At 41.2% G+C, this 19632-nt stretch overlaps 1 protein-coding gene across 1 annotated transcript; it reads left to right on the forward strand.

Annotated features, from left to right (window-relative positions):
- The first annotated feature begins 176 nt into the window (after positions 1–176).
- Positions 177–19541, forward strand: PWP2 (PWP2 small subunit processome component). The gene is made up of 21 exons (XM_077342840.1): positions 177–327; positions 745–857; positions 1660–1754; positions 1913–2012; positions 2388–2531; positions 3745–3880; positions 4507–4733; positions 6134–6277; positions 7473–7543; positions 8885–9021; positions 9565–9713; positions 10098–10245; positions 10623–10773; positions 11296–11476; positions 13713–13860; positions 14186–14294; positions 15407–15472; positions 15886–16104; positions 17009–17159; positions 17460–17534; positions 18420–19541. Exons 1-21 carry the CDS (start codon positions 310–312, stop codon positions 18574–18576), a joined length of 2739 nt encoding a protein of 912 aa, XP_077198955.1. The 5' UTR covers positions 177–309; the 3' UTR covers positions 18577–19541.
- The last annotated feature ends 91 nt before the right edge of the window (positions 19542–19632 follow it).

A 19632-nucleotide genomic window follows, 5' to 3' on the forward strand; every position in this document is an offset into this window, starting at 1 on the left:
CGCGACTCCCAACTGTGGCCTGCCCTTTGCAGCCCGAAGTAATGCGGCCCATTCGATCAGCTCATTCTCCTACGGGTTAGAGGCGCCGAGTTAGAGTCCGAAGTTAAAGGGCATGCCCAATCCCGAATGACGGCTGGAAAGGCTGAGCGTCCCCTTCTCCCTCCTGGACGCCAGGGGGCGCGAGCAGAGAGAGCCAGCGCGAACCTCTAGGAATGCTTCTGACCGGGAGGAAAGAGGAGGCGGGACTTCCGGCCCATCTCTCCCCCCCTCCCGTGTGTGTGCTCGTCCCGCGTGGGGAGCGGCGTGAGGATGAAGTTCGCCTTCAAGGTGAGGCGCCAGGCAGCCTTGCGGGGACTGTGCGGAGCTCTCGGGCTCTCCCCGGGCACGGCGCTTGTCTCCTCCTTCGCGCTGTTCTGCCGTCCCCGCCCCCCCCTCCCCGACGCTTCTCCTTAAGGCTCTGCGCTGGTGGAGCCCCGGTGCGAGTCTTGCGCCGGCATTGCACGGTGGGGGAGCCCCTCTCGGGCAGCTTTCCAGCGCCTCCGCACCACACCGCCCCTCGCTGCAGGGATCTCCCATCCTCCTCACCCCCAGCACGTGTCTTCATAGTGACCCAGCTGCTGCTTCTTTGGGTCATCATGCCTGTCCATTTAGCAAGGATGAACTCTGGGGCCCACTGTACACGACCCAGGGACGTGCACCTCAATTTTCTGGCTCAGTCACATTTGTGTTCCTGCTGTCTTCTAGTTCTCCAATTTGCTGGGCACAGTTTACCGGCACGGAAACCTGACTTTCACTCCGGATGGGAATTCTCTGATTAGTCCTGTTGGAAACAGAATTACTGCCTTTGACTTGAAAAAGTAAGCTCTCCTTATTGTTACAATTGAACTATCTTAAACTAAATTGATGAAATACGTTGTATCATCTTCACACTGTCTTTGCCTCCAAATAAGAGGTTCTTAAAACTTTTTTTGCTTTCTAAAGAGGAGGGTCATGTTGCTCTTGGGTATACGAATCCAGAGTACTGCCAAGCCGAGGTGGTGAGTAGGGATGGCCACAAATTGCATTTTTGCAGTTTAGTTTGTAGTTCATGGCTGACCCATGAACTGATACACTGGTTCATGAACTGAACTGGTTTGTATCAGTTCATGAGCCATTTAAAGTTTGAATTCCTGTTTTCTGCTTCCCACGGCTCGGAATCATTTAAACCAAATAGGTGAGTGACAGTTCCCACCGCTCAACTGTTTGGAAATCCCTGCTATCTGTTCCCTGGGAATAAGGGAACGATGACAGTCAAATGTTTAGTGTTGCAAATACAGTGGTAGATGACAAAGTGCTGATGCTCTAGTGCAGGGGTAGTCAAACTGCGGCCCTCCAGATGTCCATGGAACGCTGGCAGGGGCTCATGGGAACTGTAGTCCATGGACATCTGGAGGCAGTTTGACTACCCCTGCTCTAGTGGCTTTAAGTTTTTTTTCCTATGTAACTATATTCTTGTACATAAAAACCCAGTCTTTAAGGGCAATCTGCATGCATTAGTCTTTTTCCAGCTGAATCATTATCACTGAATCGAGCTGAAGAATATAACCAAAGTTTCTGCTTTTATTATTATTACTTAGCCTGTTTTGTTTCTAAAAATATGCTTTTGATTCTTTCCCCTAGTAACAAGTCTGAAACACTCCCCCTGGCAACCCAGTACAATATCACATGTGTGGGACTCTCTCCAGATGGAAACCTTGCCATACTTATTGATGAAGGTCTCTATTTTGTTTTGATGCTAAGAAATTGAATTAGATTCCCGTAAATAGAACTAACTTTATTATAGTTAGAATGTGGGAGCTTTAAACTGTATTATTTGAATGTAGGAAACATTTTTTCCACTGAAGCCTCTCTTGGTTTGCTCTCTTTCCTTCAGAGGGGGCTGCCTTGCTTGTCAGCTTGATCAGCAAATCTGTGATTCACAAGTTCCACTTTCAGAAACCTGTACACAGTATCTGCTTCTCCCCAAATGGAAAGTAAGAGAAATTATTTTAAATTCATTTTCCCCTCCCTTTAACAAAATGATGTGAGTAGAAGTTATCCCCAGATGAAATTTGGCCCATTATTAAAATAGGGGCCAAGGGAATGAAATCTGTAGACCTAAGAGACTTCTCTTTTATAATAAAATCTTCTGCTTTGGACAGTGAAGGATATGTGGTCTTTATGCTGTATAAACAAATAGAAAAAGAACAAATAAATGTTGGCAATTTCTGTTTCAGATGTTTTCACAGCTTCATGTAAATTTCTGGGTGATTGTTGCCTATCTAGTATCATGTGCCTTCATTTTATTGATTTTTCTTGCTCTGCTGAATTATGTGCAACACACCCATGCTGTATTTTTTGTGCAACAGAAAATTCGTAGTCACAAAGGACAAGGTTGCTCTGATGTACCACGCCCCAGGAAAGAAACGAGAATTTAATGCGTTTGTCCTTGACACAACTTACTATGGTGCATATGATGAAACAACATGCATAGACTGGACTGATGATTCAAAGTAAGTATGTTAATATATGAAACATCTCAGTCTGTCAAAGAAAATCTGCCAATATGTTGAAAATCAGTTCAAGCTTGTGCTTCTTGCTTTGCTTGATACATTCTGACAGTCTTGTCAACTGCTAACATGAAACACCGAAGGCAACTACTAGATCTGAACATTTTGCTTTGTAACTTTTGTACATACTTCTGCTTTTATTTTTGTTGTTGGCAATTTTTAAATTAATGTTATGTCAATTTAGAACAAAACAATTACAGAACCATGAAACATGTGCAAGGAACAAAATCCCATCTGCTCTGCTGGTCTTTCCTCCCTCCCTCCCCAATGCCCCATTCAGCCTCCCTCCCTTCTGCTGCCATGCCTTCCTCCTGCCCAATCCTCCCCACACCACTGCTGCTGGCTCTTACCTTCTCCTCCTGAACATCCCACCACTACCTCTTCTCTCTCAGTTTTCCCCACTTTCATCTCACTATCTCTGCCACATGCTTCAGTAATGGCAGTTGTGATGCTACAGTGTAAATTCCCCTTTTAATGGCAGCCAGTATTCTTAAAATAATTCTTACATTCCCCCCCCCTTTGGGTTATTGTGAAAACCTGGGGGTTCTACCATCCTTGGGTGACTCCTCCCTTTAGATGTTTTGTTCAACTTGGGGGAGGATGATGTTCACCATTAGATATATGATAAATCTATGACTTATAATGGGATCATCACTATTTTAATTATTGCATTAAGCCACCTTGAACAGACTCTTTGGAAAGGTGGTATAGCCATTGTTGAAACAAGAATGTGGAGTTACTTTAACATTAATCTGTATGCAGTTCTCCGATCATCGACCAATATAAATTGATTTTCAGTCTTTAAAAGTTTACTCAGCCAGTTTGAATTTTTTCTTATTATCCCTTAATCTCTTTAGTCTCTGCAATCTCACTTACTTAGAAATTTCTAAAAAGCTTACAATTTGGACAAATGAGCTTAAACTGAATGATCTCCAAAACTACTGAAGACATGAGGACTGTGGTATGGATCCAGTGGTTCCCTTCTGTTCATGAAGGGAGTCCAGTGAAAAGTTCATGCATCTTCAGTTCATGGTATCTTTCCCATGTTTATCATTAGCTGCTTAGATAATCACTGGTACCAGATTGTTTTACCCCTATGGTAACTATTGGTTTGTCCATTCAAATGTTTGTTGCTGTTGTTTTGTTATTCTTGCAGATGCTTTGCAATTGGCAGCAAGGATATGTCAACTTGGGTTTTTGGTGCAGAACGATGGGCCAATCTGATTTATTATGCTCTGGGAGGTCATAAGGATTCTATTGTTTCCTGCTTTTTTGAAGAAAACAGTCTAGATGTATGTATATTTTGTGTGTGTTTTTTTTTTTTTACATTATCGGCATTTTTAGCCTGCTTGTTTTGGGCAAACTGTGGGATTTCTACTGCTTTCAAAATGCTTGGTCCTTTAAGAAAATGATCATTAATTTATTATATTTATATTTATTTATGGTAACTATAGAAGTGATTTGAAGTGCATCAGTAACTGTTTTCTTCAGAGTAACCCAATTATGTTCATAATAATCTCTCAGTCCATCTCATTTTGGAGTTTGGTTGTTTAGTTTGGATATTGGCAACTAATTTGTATACCTATTTGTTTAATTATTAAACATATCACTGCTTTATGCTCAAAAATGGCTCCCAAATTTGAACAATAAACAAGGTATTTTGTGGTCTCAGTTTTCCCCACATCCCAAACCCAAGCAGTACAGAAAACGGGGAATGTTTTTGATTACTAAAGCTGGGGTAGATTTTGAAGAAACCCTGTTTTTCAAATTATAACAGCTAACAGATTCTAGTAAACTGTGATCAGCTATTTCTAATCTCTTATTGAACCAGTGGCATGAAATCTGTTTAATTCTTTGGTGTAATGCTCAGTTCTATTGTGTTATGATTGTAGTAGTTATATATGTGCTTGTGTTCCAGCTATACACAATTAGTCGAGATGGGGCTTTGTGTGTATGGCAGTGTGATACAGAACTAAATGGCTTGAAACCTAGAATGCCCAAAGAACAAACTGAGGATAAAGAGGAATTGACGAAAGATCAAGAGGAAGAATTCACAGAAAAGAACCAGGGCAAAGAAGTTCAAGGGAAAGTCAGTGAAAATGAACAAGAGTGTAAAAAGAAAGTGAAATACTCATGTGCTGCCAAGTAAGTGAGCTTTTGGGGCAGGAGGGAGCAGTGGCAACACAGGAGGAATTTTGTTTTAATAAACTGTTTTGCATGCAAAGCCATGATTTACAACTTCTTAATTTTAGCCACCAAAAAGTGCATGAATTACGTGAGCTACAGAGAGTCAGCTTGGTATAGTGGTTAGGAGTGCAGACTTCTAATCTGGCGAGCCAGGTTTGAACCTGCTTGGATGATCTTGAGCTCACCACAGCACTGAGAAAACTGTTCTGACCGAGCAGTAATATCAGGACTGTCTCAGCCTCACCCACCTCACAGGGTGTCTGTTGTGGGAAGAGGAAAGGGAAGGCAAATGTAAGCTGCTTTGAGACTCCTTCGGGTAGAGAAAAGCGGCATATAAGAACCGACTCCTCTTCTTCATCTTCCTATTTTAAATCATCACTATATAAATATATAATTAAGAGCCTCTTGTGGCACAGAGTGGTAAGGCAGCAGAAATGCTGTCTGAAGCTGTCTGCCCATGAGTCTGGGAGTTCAATCCCAGCAGCCGGCTCAAGGTTGACTCAGCCTTCCATCCTTCCGAGGTCGGTCAGCTTGCTGGGGGGTAAATGGTAATGACTGGGGAAGGCACTGGCAAACCACCCCGTATTGAGTCTGCCATGAAAACGCTAGAGGACATCAGCCCAGGGGTCAGACATGACCCGGTGCTTGCACAGGGGATACCTTTACCTTTACCTATATATATATATATATAACAATAAAAGAGGAGGAACAACTAGGGAGTAGTCCTGAACAGATGGAAGAACTCAGCTTTTGATGAAACAGGGTGGATCTCTCCCTACCCTTCTTTTCCCACAGCTGGTTCTTATGGTCTTTGAAAAAGCATTGCTGGGAATCACAGAACTCCCAAGGATAAACTTTTATTTATGTATTCCTTTCTCTGCAAAGGGAACTCAAAGTGGCTCAGTGTCACCCTGTGGGTTTTTGTGACAGAGCAGGGATTACAGCCCAAGTCTCCTAGATTCTAGTCTTGACAGTGTCATTGTTACATTACACCGGCCGTCACAAAAGCCACTGAGTGCCAGATGCTGCAGCCAAGAGAAAGAATCAGGGGAAATTATTTCAATATCTTTCTTGGTCCAGTTCCTTTTCCTTTCTGCAGGCCCCTTCTTCCATGCCTGCTGGCTTTCTGTACCGGCATTGTAAGGATCTGGTTGCCATTTTCAGAAGACTTGTATGGTTGATGGTAATTCTTCCGAGGTACCCAAAATCATGACTGGAGAAAATGGGAATTGTTAGTCCAGTCTTCTATCTTGCATTGGAAATACCAGTTAACACATGCCTTGTATAAAATGTGCCTTGTCTCAGTCGTACATCTCAGAGCTTCCCAATATTCCTTACACATTTCACCTTTCATACAGGTATTTTTTCAACAAAGAAGGTGATTTTAACAACCTGACTGCTGCATCTTACCACAAGAAAACTCATCTGCTTGTCACTGGCTTTGCTTCTGGGATTTTTCATCTCCATGAACTTCCGCACTTCAACCTCATCCATTCTTTAAGGTTAATATGGATAATCCTTATGTATTGAAGACAAGTTTCAGCATTGTGGCGCTAAGGAAACACTGAGCATCATTAGATTTTTCAGTGCAGTCCTAGGTAGACTTACTCCAGTAATGAACTGAAGGGATTTACACTTTTCATGGTATGGCTCTGAGAAGCTGCTGGTTATAATTGTATTGTTATCTGTGTCCTGGGCTAGGAGGCTGTTGTTTTAAAATCAAAGAATCTTTGGTAATATAGAGAGACTGACTGCCATCCATCTCTTAACAGCGGATGAAGTGTAATTTAACTACTAAAGGCCAGCTAAAAGCAGAGTATTGCAAATACTATTTAGCTATGTACTTGACCATTACACAGTGTTTGCATATTTAGAGTAATACGCACATTTTAACTGGCAGGAATTAATGCTGCCTGGATATAATGCACATCAGTGGATGCAGACAGTTGCCTGTCAACAGTTAGTATACCATGTTAACTGTAAAGCTCTTGTTGACCATTTATGCACTGGTAACTTCACTGCTCCAGCTCCCATGCAGGAGCACAAATTGGGAGCAGATGAGGCGCACCGTGCCAAATGTTCCCTCATGTGGGTGCAGGAAGAGGTGAGGCAACCTGCGACGACTGAAATTCCAGCCTGCAGCCCAGCATGAAACCTTCCGTGCGTAAATGGTAGTTCCGTGTGGCCACTTCTCTGGTTTCAGCCAAAGGCTGTTGTCATGAAGATGTAACTGAGTAAAGCCTACTTCGCAGTTAATGTCACTTGGATTAACTTCCGGTATTTGTAGTAGCGACTAGTGTGCCTAATAGCAGTTCAGATTCACCAGCGCCTTAAAGAAGCACATCATTAACCAACTGTTTTGTACAGCATACGCCTATGCAGCTCCCCTGAGTTCAGTGTAATGATATTTTCTGGTTGAAGTTTTAAAACAAACTATAATGGTTTGTTTAAAAAATCCTTCCTGATTTCGATATGCCAAATTATCATATACTGGCTTCAGTGTCCTTTATAACGATGGAATAAATGTTAGTTTTTAAAATGCCACTGGGCTTTTGTTTTGTCTTCCTTCCTTTGACTTTTATTATTATGCCTCTATCATGTGTTTTATTATTATGCCTCTATCAAATCAACGTAAGAAGCTAAGCTTTGTTTTGAGTCTCTCTGTCTGAATTTAAATTGATTGGCTTTTACATTTAGCATTTCAGACCAGAAGATTGCATCTATTTCAATCAACAGTACTGGTGACTGGATTGCCTTTGGATGCTCAGGTATGCCACTGTCTATCAGTGTTTTGCTTCAACCACTGAAACTTATTGGCAAGTGAATCTCAGCTCTCGAGAGTCAGCAAATCTTGCCTGGATTAGGGGCTTATGATTTCATTCCTCTTTCAGTCTGTGTCAAGAAATAAAGTGAACAATGACAAGATGATTATTTGTAACACACAAGAGCAGACAGGTTTCATGTCCTGTAGAAAAACATAATAATCTGTAAATGATCAAAGACATTTATTTACAAAATTTGTATTTTGCTTTTCTGCCTAATCAGGGCCATGAAAGCAGCTTACAGTTAAAACAGTTCAAAAAACCAAAACGAAAGTATATATGTATAAAGCACGAAGACAGCAGTTCAAACATAAGGCAGGTATGAGGGTTCACTGAGGGACTGCCAGATGAAACAAGTTTCCATCTGCTGGCAGAAGTCAGTGATAGAAGGGGGACAGACAAATAACCGTGGGGAAGGAAGTTCAATAACTTTAGTGCTGTGACCAAAAAGGCCTTTTCTTGGGCTGCTATTCTTCCTATTTCAGAAGGTGGGGACATTCAAAGCATGGCCTCAGAAGAAGACTGTAATGGTTGTAGCAGTCCTTAAAGTACGCTGGTCGCAAATCATTCAGGGCTTTAAGTGTCAACACCAGTGCTTTGATTTGGACTTGGACACCATTAGGGAGCCTGTGTAGAAGACTGGAGTGATATTGCTCGTATGTCTTTTCAGCATTTGAGATTCTGAACACCTTTCAAGAGAAATCATATGCTTATATATTATCAAGGTGCTCACCACAGTGACAAGATCTTTTCTGCCCAGGAAAGTCCACAGTTGGCTAACTGGTAGAAGCTGGTAAAAGCACTCGTGGTTATTTCCACCATCCGCTTACCCAGCAATGCCACCAACCTGCAGACATATGCTCTTTCAAGGGGAGTATAGCCCCATCCATGGCAGGAGGCACCTCAAAAGCTGAGGAAGACTTCCCTCATTGCAATCCTTTGGAGACTTGCACTTAAAAACAAAAACAAGAACTTGCTTTTGCCAAATTGGTATGGAGTGGTGTATTGTAAAATAAAAATGAAGAATATTGCCCTTAACCACATGTATTTTTTAGCGTGAACTTTCATTTAAAGTCCAATGGCACCCTTAAGACCAACAAAAATGTATTCAAGGCATAAGCTTTCGAGTGCAAGCACTCTTCCTCAGACTAATCTTCGTTGGTCTTAAAGGTGCCACTGGACTGATTTTGTTTTGTTGTGCTGCTTCCGACCAACACAGCTACCCTCTTGAATCTTTCTTTTAAAGCTTACCTAAATGTCCATCTCTCCTTTCCATTGTGTGGACAGGTCTGGGACAGCTCTTGGTATGGGAGTGGCAAAGTGAATCCTATGTGTTAAAACAGCAAGGCCACTTCAACAGTATGGTATCTCTTGCATATTCTCCAGATGGACAATACTTAGCGACTGGTGGGGATGATGGGAAAGTAAGTCTGCCATGTTTGATGAAAACTAGTTTGTAGTTACCGAAACCCTACTGTTTCTGAGTATATATTTTAAGGGAGTCTGTTACTTCTGAGGGTTCTGCCAAGACGCTGGAGTACAAGTTTCTTTGAGTCTATGTATTGCGTTTACCTGTGTGTACAGTTTTGCTCCTGTGGGAAGTGTTTGTTTTATTTTTTGTAGAGAAAGAATTGATGGTGTTCTGAAATAGGAATACATCTACATTGACATTTGCCTAATACTGAAGTCATTTAGATTCTAAGTTAGCAGCACAGATTATAATATATAGGTGCATAATTAATGAGATAAGCTGTTGAGGTGAAATGAGCTGTTCTTATTGAGATTCTGGTAGTGTGATTCTGAATTCCATGCTCAAAGGGGATTCCAATGCTTATCCTCACTAAGGAAGGTGTTTGGGAACGTGCTTTCAGTGGTTGAGGGATACCTGTGGAAGTTAAATACTTTGTCCATCCTAGGAAGAGCAAATAACTGAGGCTTATTAAAGGATTTTCTGTTTTTGTTTTCAGGTTAAGGTGTGGAATACCAACAGTGGTTTTTGCTTTGTTACCTTTACAGAACATACCAGCAGTATATCTGCTGTAACATTTACCTCCTCTGGTTATGTAATTTTGAGTGCGTCTCTGGATGGAACAGTGAGAGCTTTTGATCTTCACAGGTAAATCATCACTGCAAGTTTCAATCTTAATGTTTTGTCTTATCTTGGTGTATGAACCAGTGAATTTATAGATGAATATTCTTAATTTTTATGTATTCCCTCAATTATGTTAATTCCTTCCCTGGGTTAACTAAGGCATAGTCAGTTGACCAAATTCTTATTATAGTACAGTTGTCTCATATAGTTGCATCACATCAGATGATATGTGTATACTTGGTAATTTGAAATATCCAGTGTCTAATCAAGCATTGAACTAGCATGCCATATAGGGAAATAAAATGGGAAATGATTTTCAAATATTTAATGTGAAATGTACAAACTTGGCACTATTAAACCAAAGAATTAACTCTTGTTCTTAAATCACAATTTTGTATATTTTAACAGGTACCGCAATTTCCGCACATTTACTTCCCCTCGACCAACTCAGTTCTCCTCCTTAGCTGTAGACAGCAGTGGTGAGATAGTTTCAGCTGGTTCTCAGGACTCCTTTGAAGTATTCGTGTGGTCCGTACAGAGTGGACGACTCTTGGATGTAAGAAACAGACCTTTTTGGTGGTTGTTGTAGTCTCAAACTATTTAGAAAGTCTTTTCTGAGGCCAGCTGTATGCCCTCTGAAGAATCTCTTCCACTTGCATATTTAAAACATGGCATCAAGAGGAAACCTTTGTTAGAATTCTGTGTAACATCCAGCATGTTTCCTATTTGCTTTTGCCACAGTTTATGGACCTGAGTGGCACATATATTAAAAAGATAGATAACACAGCTAAGTTTTGCATCAACTTTAAGTGTAATTGTAGCCCGATAGTGAAATTCCTGATAAACATTTGGACTGGACACATTCATTTAAGTGATATATAGGTAGCTTTTATCTTTGTGAATTCCATGCTTTGTATTTTTTTCCTCCATTAGGTTTTATCTGGCCATGAAGGGCCCATCAGTAGCCTGTGTTTTAACCCAATGAAATGTGTTCTAGCAAGTGCCTCTTGGGATAAAACAGTCAGGTTATGGGATATGCTGGATAGCTGGAGGACCAAGGAAACCCTGGGACTGAACTCTGATGGTAAATGCAAATATCTTTAAGTGAATTTAGGCATCTGTGTTGTTTTTGTGATTCTTGTGATTTTGGGATAGCTTGCCTGGTTGAAGTTTTAAATTTAATTGCAATTACTGTGAGGAAAGCTTTTCTATGATGCAACTTTTGCCTCTTGCATAGGTTTTAGCAGGTAATCTAAACAAATCTTAATTTGTAGGGATAGAACTCATATGTTGTCATGTGCACTGTGGTCACCTCATTGGGGGTCCTGATTGGGTGGAAAGGTGGCATAAAAAATTAAATAAACAATAATACACTAATTAAATAACAACAAGAAACTTAAGAATCCTCAAGCTTGCATGTTTCTTTCACACCCATTCCTCCTTTTGCATGTGGCTTGAAAATTAAACATCCAAATCCTTCAGCTTGTTCATATAACAAGCCCTGTGTTGCTACATCTACACTATGTGTGAGAATGTTGAGCTTGTAAGAAGATTTCTTGAAACAAGGCTTAACATTTACTTCTCTCACTGACCAAATTTTCTGCAGTGCTTGCTGTTACTTTTTCCCCGGATGGTAATGAACTTGCAGTTGCTTCCTTGGATGGACAGATAACCTTCTGGGATCATGAAAATGCAGTGCAGACTGGGTCAATTGAAGGAAGACATGATCTGCAGGCAGGGAGGAGAGAACTGGACAAAATAACAGCCAAGCAGGCTGCTAAGGGGAAGTAAGTAGAATGTTGACGAACATTTTTTAGATTGGAGTTTCATTAGAATTGTTTTAACGGAGATTCTTGACTCTCCCTTCTCCATGGAGGTCCAAGTCTTGAGATTAGTGCAGCTGGCATTTTTCCATCTACGCCAACCCAAACTATTAGTGCCCTACTTGGCCGCAGAACACCTAGCCACAGTCATCCATACAACGATCACCTCTAGACTGGATTTCTGTAACTCGCTCTATATGAGTCTTCCCTTAGCTTTGCTCCGGAAACTACAACAGGTCCAGAATGCAGCAGCTAGTGTCCTTATAGGTACACCCTGGAGAACACATATTTGACCTGTGCTCCAACAGCTGCACTGGCTCCCAGTTGAATTCCGGGTCAAGTTTAAGGTATTGGTACTTGTCCATAAGACCATCTGCAGGTCAGGTCCTATGTATGTGAGAGACTGCCTCCCTATCTATACCTACTAAAGCAGTAGTCCCCAACCACCAGGCAAGCGCGCATGCGCGGACCTGAATCGCATGCGCGCATGTGCGAAATTGCCATGCATGCGCATTTGTGGCCGCGCATGGTGCAAATGCGCATGCATGGGGCTGCCGCACATGCACCTTTGCGCATGGGCTGCCACGCATGCGCGGTGCCCAGATCACCCCTCCCCCCACCGGTCCGCAGCCTGAAAAATGTTGCGGACCACTGTCCTAAAGAATGCTCCATTCTTCGAATACCAACCAGTTGGTGGTCCCTGGCCCCAAAACTTCAACCAGGGCCAATGCATTTTCCGTCCTGACCCCTACCTGGTGGAATGAGCTACCAGAGCACATCAGGGCCCAACCATCATTAGCACAATTCCACAGGGCTTGTAAGATGGAGCTTTTCCACCGAGCTTTTGATTAGGGCCAAAGTTAACACCTACCTACCTACCTGTTTATAGTCCCACCCACCCATAGATGCTTTGTGGTGGTATTGCTGCTGTTTTAACTTGCCATTATTTACTCAAATATTAATTAATTTTAAAACCCAATTTTATCTGATTTAACTTTGTATTTTATATAATTTTCTACGCCACCCTAAGGGTGGTCTAAAAATCCAATAAATAAAGTTCTTGTCATATCTATTGTTATCACCTTGCTTGTTTCTTCCTAGAAGAGAACCTAATATTTAGAGTGATACTGTATCATGCTCTACATCAGTGGTTCTCAACCTGGGGGTTGGGACCCCTTTGGGGGTTGAACAACCCTTTCACAGGGATCACAGCAGGGCAAGCAGCTTGGCCAGGATAGATAGAGATAGAGAGTTCGTCTGTCTGGAGCAGTGGAAAAGAGTGAGATCGGCATGGTGGGACAAGAGGCAGAACTAACTGAGAAACCCCAGATAAAAATACAATCATGAACAATGGATCTTCACGCCAATTTTGGTTTAATTTATGTGAAAGAACACTTACATAATTTTATGGCTGGGGGTCACCACATGAGGAAATGTATTAAAACAGTGATTCTCAACCTTATTTTTGCTGCGACCCCAACTTCAGTGGCAGCAACGAGTGCGCGCGATTTGCGTGTGTGCATGTGCACGCAAGAGCACAACAATCAAAGCGGTGTGGAGGCAGCCATTGCCATGGCTTTGCTGGCGCCCGCTGCAGCCAGCAACCTGGGAACCCCAGGGAAGAGGCCAAGTGACTCCTAGGTTGAGAACCACTTTATTAAAGGGTCACTGCATTGGGAAGGTTGAGACCACTGGATTACATTATAGTATTCACAATATTGCTTAAAGTTTAATTTTGATCCTTTCTGTTTTGTATAGATCTCTAACATGATTTTCAACAGAGAGGAGGAGTGGTGCTGTCTTTGTTTAATGGGCCCCTCTGTGTGACCTGTTCAGAGTGTCCCCCTTCCTGGGTAGCACTGACCTTCTAATTTCCAGTCTACTGCATGCGCTACTGAATCATGCCCTAAAAGTTCAATTTTCTTATTGTCTGTTGTTCTACAGTCTGCACCCATATTATCCCCTGATAACAATCTCATTTACTGCTGCCATGGCTTATATGTCAAGAAAGTTAAATCTGGAAGCAATATGCTAAACCTGCGGAAGAAGTTTTAATGGGAGGCTAATTGTATAAGCTGCTATGTCTTCCAGATAGTTTCCACAGACTATTTATGCTGGGGTGAGGTTTAAACATATGTGAGATTTTAAATTCTGTGATATAAAAATAAAATCACCAATTTGCACTTTTTGTTTTCTTCAGATCTTTCACTACTCTCTGTTACTCAGCCGATGGGCAGTCCATTCTGGCAGGAGGGATGTCAAAGTTTGTTTGTATTTATCACATCAAAGAACAGATTCTTATGAAGAAATTTGAGATATCTTGCAATCTTTCCTTAGATGCAATGGAGGTTAGTGACAGATTTGGGGAAGGTTATAGTGGAGGTTGGGACACAAATTACCCTAATTGAGGTCATTAAACTGGTTTGTACAGCTAATGGTGAACTGGTAATGAGTTTAGTCTTTGACTTCTCTGATTTGCCAGACTCTAATCAGGGCTCATAAATAACCTGGTTGCTCTGTAGTGCTGCTCAAGACACTTCTTGATTTTTAGTCTCATAGTAAGAGAGTGACTACCATAGCCCATTCCTATCCTGAAAGTACAGACATATGTTTCGGATCTGTCTGCCTTCAGCTTGAAGGCTGTAAAAATAATGAACCCTCAATTTTCCACAGGAGTTTCTGGATCGCAGGAAGATGACTGAATTTGGAAGCATGGCATTAATAGATGAGGGAACTGGGGATGATGATGGTGTGGCTATTCCTCTTCCAGGGGTTAAAAGAGGTACTTGTTGCTTTTTAGGAATATTCAACAATTCACCCATGACACTTTCTCTACTCGATGCGTGAAGTTCCCGTGCTGATGCAGGGATAGAAAGGAGAATCATATTTAAAGCAAGTGTTTTGTACATTACTTCTCACACCTTTAAACCTAGGAGACCTATCCATAGCGGGAGAGTGAAACCGATCATGTAACAATATTTGACCTCCATTGTGTATACTTAGAAAGTTAATTGGCTATAGATACGACAACCAGTTCCATGCAGTTAAATTCCTGACTTAGCAACCTGAATATCCCTGACTAGCCCAATCTTATTAGAGCTTGCATTCTAAGTAGAGTCCAAAGATGACCAGGGGTGCTACACAGAAGTAAGCAATGGTAAACCACCTTGGTACTTCTTACTGTGAGAATCCCATGGTCCTGAGGTAGTCATGAGTTGGCTGTGTCTTGATGCAATGCACAATAATAAGAAATTCCGGATTCAGTATAGTAGCAAGCTGCATTTTCAGTTTTGTCCCTGCTTTGTGAAGTTGCTTTTGTTGTTGCTGCTCCTCTGGGTGTGCTTGAGGAGCGCTTGTGGAATGAAGAATAGATTTTACTATAATAGCGACTGATTTTCCCATTTGACAAACGTAGGATTGGATCCCACTATTCCCAGATATGAGGATTACTGATCTTTCTCATGTTCCCCCTCCTGCAGTCCTTTCATACCACAGAAGAGTTTATTACCGGAGTTGTGGGGATCTGCACAGTATGAATCAGCAGTATGGATCAGGAAGCTGCAGAGGGACAGCAGAAGTTGCTGTCTCCCTCTGTTCCATCAGCAGAGTTGCACTGATGAGAAGATGTAGAGCAATTTCATCTCTTGCTCCCTACAGTGCACCCTCCTGACCCATGTAGCGATTAAACTTTCTGGAGTCATAAAGGACTGCTTAGGGAGGGGAACATGGAGAGCAGCCGTGACTGTCAGTTCCTTTCACTGTATGTACTTTTGTGAACCCACACGCTGTCTTTGTCACACAAGTTGTGGCCAGCTCAGTGGACTGGTAGTGTCAAGGCTGGTGTGTACAATGTAAATTCACCATGTTGTGAGATTGCTTCTCATTTCGTTTCAGGTGACATGAGTTCTCGACATTTTAAACCAGAGATAAGAGTGACGTGCCTCCGCTTCTCTCCTACTGGTTGGTGTTTTTAAAAATTTTACCTGGTTTGTCAACTGTGTTCTTTCCATCTAGTCATTTTCCTGTAGCCTGCCATACACGTCATGCTGCTGAAGGAGAGATTACATAATAATGCTTTAAGTTGGTACCCAAGAGCTGATGGAGCTGCTTTGTGGTGTCTTAAGTGAAATAAGTTAACTGTTCCAGCCCACATTTTTGGTCACAATTAAATTCTCCTAAAATGTAATTGGCTAATTACCTATTGCCTGTAGTGTCAGACTACATGCTTTATAGTAGCAATTAAGTTTAAGAATTAATTTTGTACAAATAGATTTAACTTTTTAAGATCACTTATCAGGAACATTGTCATCAGTTCACCTCCAATGTATCTACCTGCCATCATTCAGGCTTGCATATTTTTAACTAATTTTCAGGGCGAAGCTGGGCAGCAACCACAACAGAAGGCCTTCTGATCTACTCTTTAGACTCTGGCCTGATCTTTGATCCATTTGACTTGGAAATTGACATCACTCCTAGCAATGTTCACAAAGTATTACATCAGAAAGAGTATACCAAGGCGATTGTCATGGCTTTTCGGCTGAATGAGAAGAAACTGATTCAAGAAGTCTTGGAAAATGTGCCATATAATGACAGTAAGCTGGGCGAGTGTTATGGTTGTAGAAGGCAAGACTTTCAGGAGTTCCAGACTGTCAGCAGGATAATCTGTGTATTAGGGAGAAGCGAAAAGACCCAATAGTCTGAGACTTGGTGCTTTAGCCCAGGTGACTCCACCTTTGCTAGTTGCCCTGAGTCTCTTGGGAGAGGACGGCATGAACTGCTCTCAGGGGAATTTCCCCACCCGCATGCTTGTCATCAGAGCCTTATCTTTGAGGTCTGAGTTGTTTCTCTCCCCCCACTGAAAGCCAGGTGCGGGATGACCTGGCACATCCATAGCTTCATTAATGATTCTTTGTGCTTGCAGCCAGCATCTAGTGTATAAAAGACCTAGATCTAGTGATGTTCTTGATCTTGGTGGTCTGGCGGAGCTCTGCTGTGTATCTTGAGGCCAGCCAGCTGGAACTCACCCCTGCATCTGTTTCGATAACTGTGATGGGTTATTAAAACTCTCCTTGTAAGGAAACCAGGATCTACTGTGTCACTTTTTCAGGAACTTTTGCAAACCTATAGAGACTCCTGGCCAGGGTCTGTTGCACTTGGTGTCAGTGGTACGCAGATATTAGTAACAGGGACCATCAAAGGAATTGGGAAGGGTAGAGGGAATTCATTAGGTTATAGATGTTTGGTTTTCTTTGCTTGGAAATGTAAATAGATTTTTTTAAAAACCAATGGTAGGTTATTTATTTATTTATTTATTTATTTATTTATTTATCATACTTATATACCGCCCTCCCCGGAGGCTCAGGGCGGTTTACATCATAACAGAGAACAATACATAAAACAATTATGTATAATCTAATGTAGTGCTCACCCTTTTTGCAAATAAATGTCCTATTCATGTTAATCAATTAATAATAATAATTATTTTTTGAAACATAGTTGAAGTCATCTGTTCAACACTCCCAGATTTGTATATAGAAAAGATGCTGGAATTTTTGGCCTCTTCCTTTGAGACATCTCGTCATTTGGAATTCTACCTTTTGTGGACTCAGAGATTGCTTATGTTACATGGATGCAAGTTAAAAACAAGGTATGTAAACCTTTAGGCAGACACATGCTAATATTGTAATGGGAATGAAGAGAACCTAGGTCTGCTTGGCTTCGGAAATGCGACTACAGATAGCATCTTCCAGTCATTTGTCAGATAGTCACAACGGCCATATTAGATAAAAGTTTGGTGTTTGTATTTGGTGTTACCACTCCTGTAAGAAATAGGTGCTTTATTGCTTCTTTTAATACTTCATGTAAAAATTGACAATTTAGCCTTTTTATTAAAAAAAAATACAGAATGTTTATACAAACTGTGATGTAAGCTCTTGTGCTTTTGCAGGTCAGGAAAACTGCTGCCTTCTATTCAGTTTCTTCAGAAGAACATTCAACGTCATTTTGAAAATGTTTCCAAACTGTATGTATTTTCCTTGAAAGCATTCTCTTTTAACACTTTTACTCTCTCAATGGAAAGGGATGATGACCGTGATGGTTCAACACAGTGAGCCATTTCTCAGTGAAGATGTCTTTTCTCCTTCCTCTCACCTCACTTTCAGTACTAATGTGGCAGGTTGCAACCTGCTTTTTACTTTTATTTATTTTCATTCATGTTTCAGTTTATATACCGCCACTCCTACCCAGTGGCTGGTGGCTGGCCACAACAATAAAACCAACATAAAATTCCCTTAAAACAATATACCCTTATAAACCTCCCCTTGCAGCAACAATCCCACCTCCCCCCAGCTCAACAGACCTTTTCAGTAACCAGTGTTCAGGAAGGGTGTGGGGTGATGGATTAACTAGCCAGTGGGTGACCCAGATCTTCCTAGCCCTGTTCTTAACCAAAGACCTGGTGGAAGAGTTCAGTCTAAAGGCCCTGCAAAACTGAGATATTGCATGGCTATGTTCTGACCACTTGCTCATTGGTCCTCTGTTGCATTAAATAGTTTGTCTTCAAATGTGATATTCATGCTCAATATTAGGCCCGCCTCTATATATATTGGATATCAGGCCTCCTTTCACCTTTTCTGTATTGATCTGGCAACAGTCTGCACTTTGAAAAGCAACTAATGAGAAAAACTGATCCTGCACATAACATTATGAGTTGCATGTATGAGCTGGCCTAGCATATATTTTTCATATTGTCTCAAATGGTAGTATATTTCAGAAGAGTGCATGCATGAACTAGCCCAGAAGTGCATTACCTCTGTTCACTGACTACGTTTGTATAAGGTGGACAGACTCTTAATAAAACTGCATTAAATGTACCCTAAAACCTTTTGGTGTTTTTTTGTTTTTACAGTTGTGACTGGAATTGCTATAACATGAAATATATTCTGGCCATTTCACAACAACGGGGCATGAAACGTACAGCAGAGGAATCTGAAAATGATGAAGTGCTACAGAATTTGGAAGAGTCCAGTGATAATTCTCTCATGGAGGAATCAGTTGTACTATAGAACCACCCATAAAAATATCATTAAAAACACAAGTCCATGTGTACAGCAACCTATATGTTGCATATACAATTCTCAAAGAAAACGATGCATCTTGACCCAGGGGCTCTTTTTCCAGGGATCAGATAAATAATACACACACAAACAATATATAATTAAGGCCCATCAGGTAGTGTATGCATCATTAAAAGTGAAGCTCCAACCACTAAATATAATTAAATTCTCAGCGAAAATGGAGCAACATTGTGAAATCTTAGTGGCAAAGAGCCACCAGTCTGTCCTGGGCCAAAGTGAAACTCTCAGTGTGGCCCTCATGGGTCAGAAACCTTGCTGCCTTGTGAGTTAGAAGGCCGCAAACCAGCACTAAACAAGCTCCATTTTCTCCAAGAAGCTTATATAGTGGTTGGAGCTTCACTTATTATGGAGCATATCTGACCACTGAATAAAACCCTCGGAGTTGAAACATGTCTGGACATTGGTCTTAGTATGTGTAACTATTAATGGTTTATTTCGGAATTGTACATGCAACATATACTGTTGTTAGGTTCCATAAAGTCATTTCCAACTCATGGTAACTTTCTGAACAAAGACCTGCCATTCAATTCTGTTGGTAGTAATTTCTTGCAGTTTTTGTAAGGTCAATCTACTTATGTCTTTGATTCTAACCTTCCATCTTGTTCTTTGTTTACCTCCTCTTCTGCTTCCTTCCATCTTAAAGAGCATAATCATTTTTTCTGATCCATCATTTACATGCGTTTTTGTTTATAGATTATTGCCTCAAGAGGGCAGTCGGGTTTATTGACAATTCTGATCTTTGTTGCACGTGAAATATCTTTATCCTTCAAAATATTTCCTAAGTTTGTAACATATAGGTTACTGTAAACATGGATTTATGTTTTTAATGATATTTTGTGTGGTTTTCTTATCCCTATTTATGTGCATAGATAATAAATATTTGTGTTTTTCCAGTTTGCTCAACGTTTGGGTTCCTAGAATCAGTTGTACTTCCATGAAAACTGCTTATGTCATTAATTGATTAAGGTTTTTTGTTCATACTGA

This window comes from Paroedura picta, chromosome 6, assembly GCF_049243985.1.
Source record: "Paroedura picta isolate Pp20150507F chromosome 6, Ppicta_v3.0, whole genome shotgun sequence".
In the NCBI taxonomy this organism is placed as follows: domain Eukaryota; kingdom Metazoa; phylum Chordata; class Lepidosauria; order Squamata; family Gekkonidae; genus Paroedura; species Paroedura picta.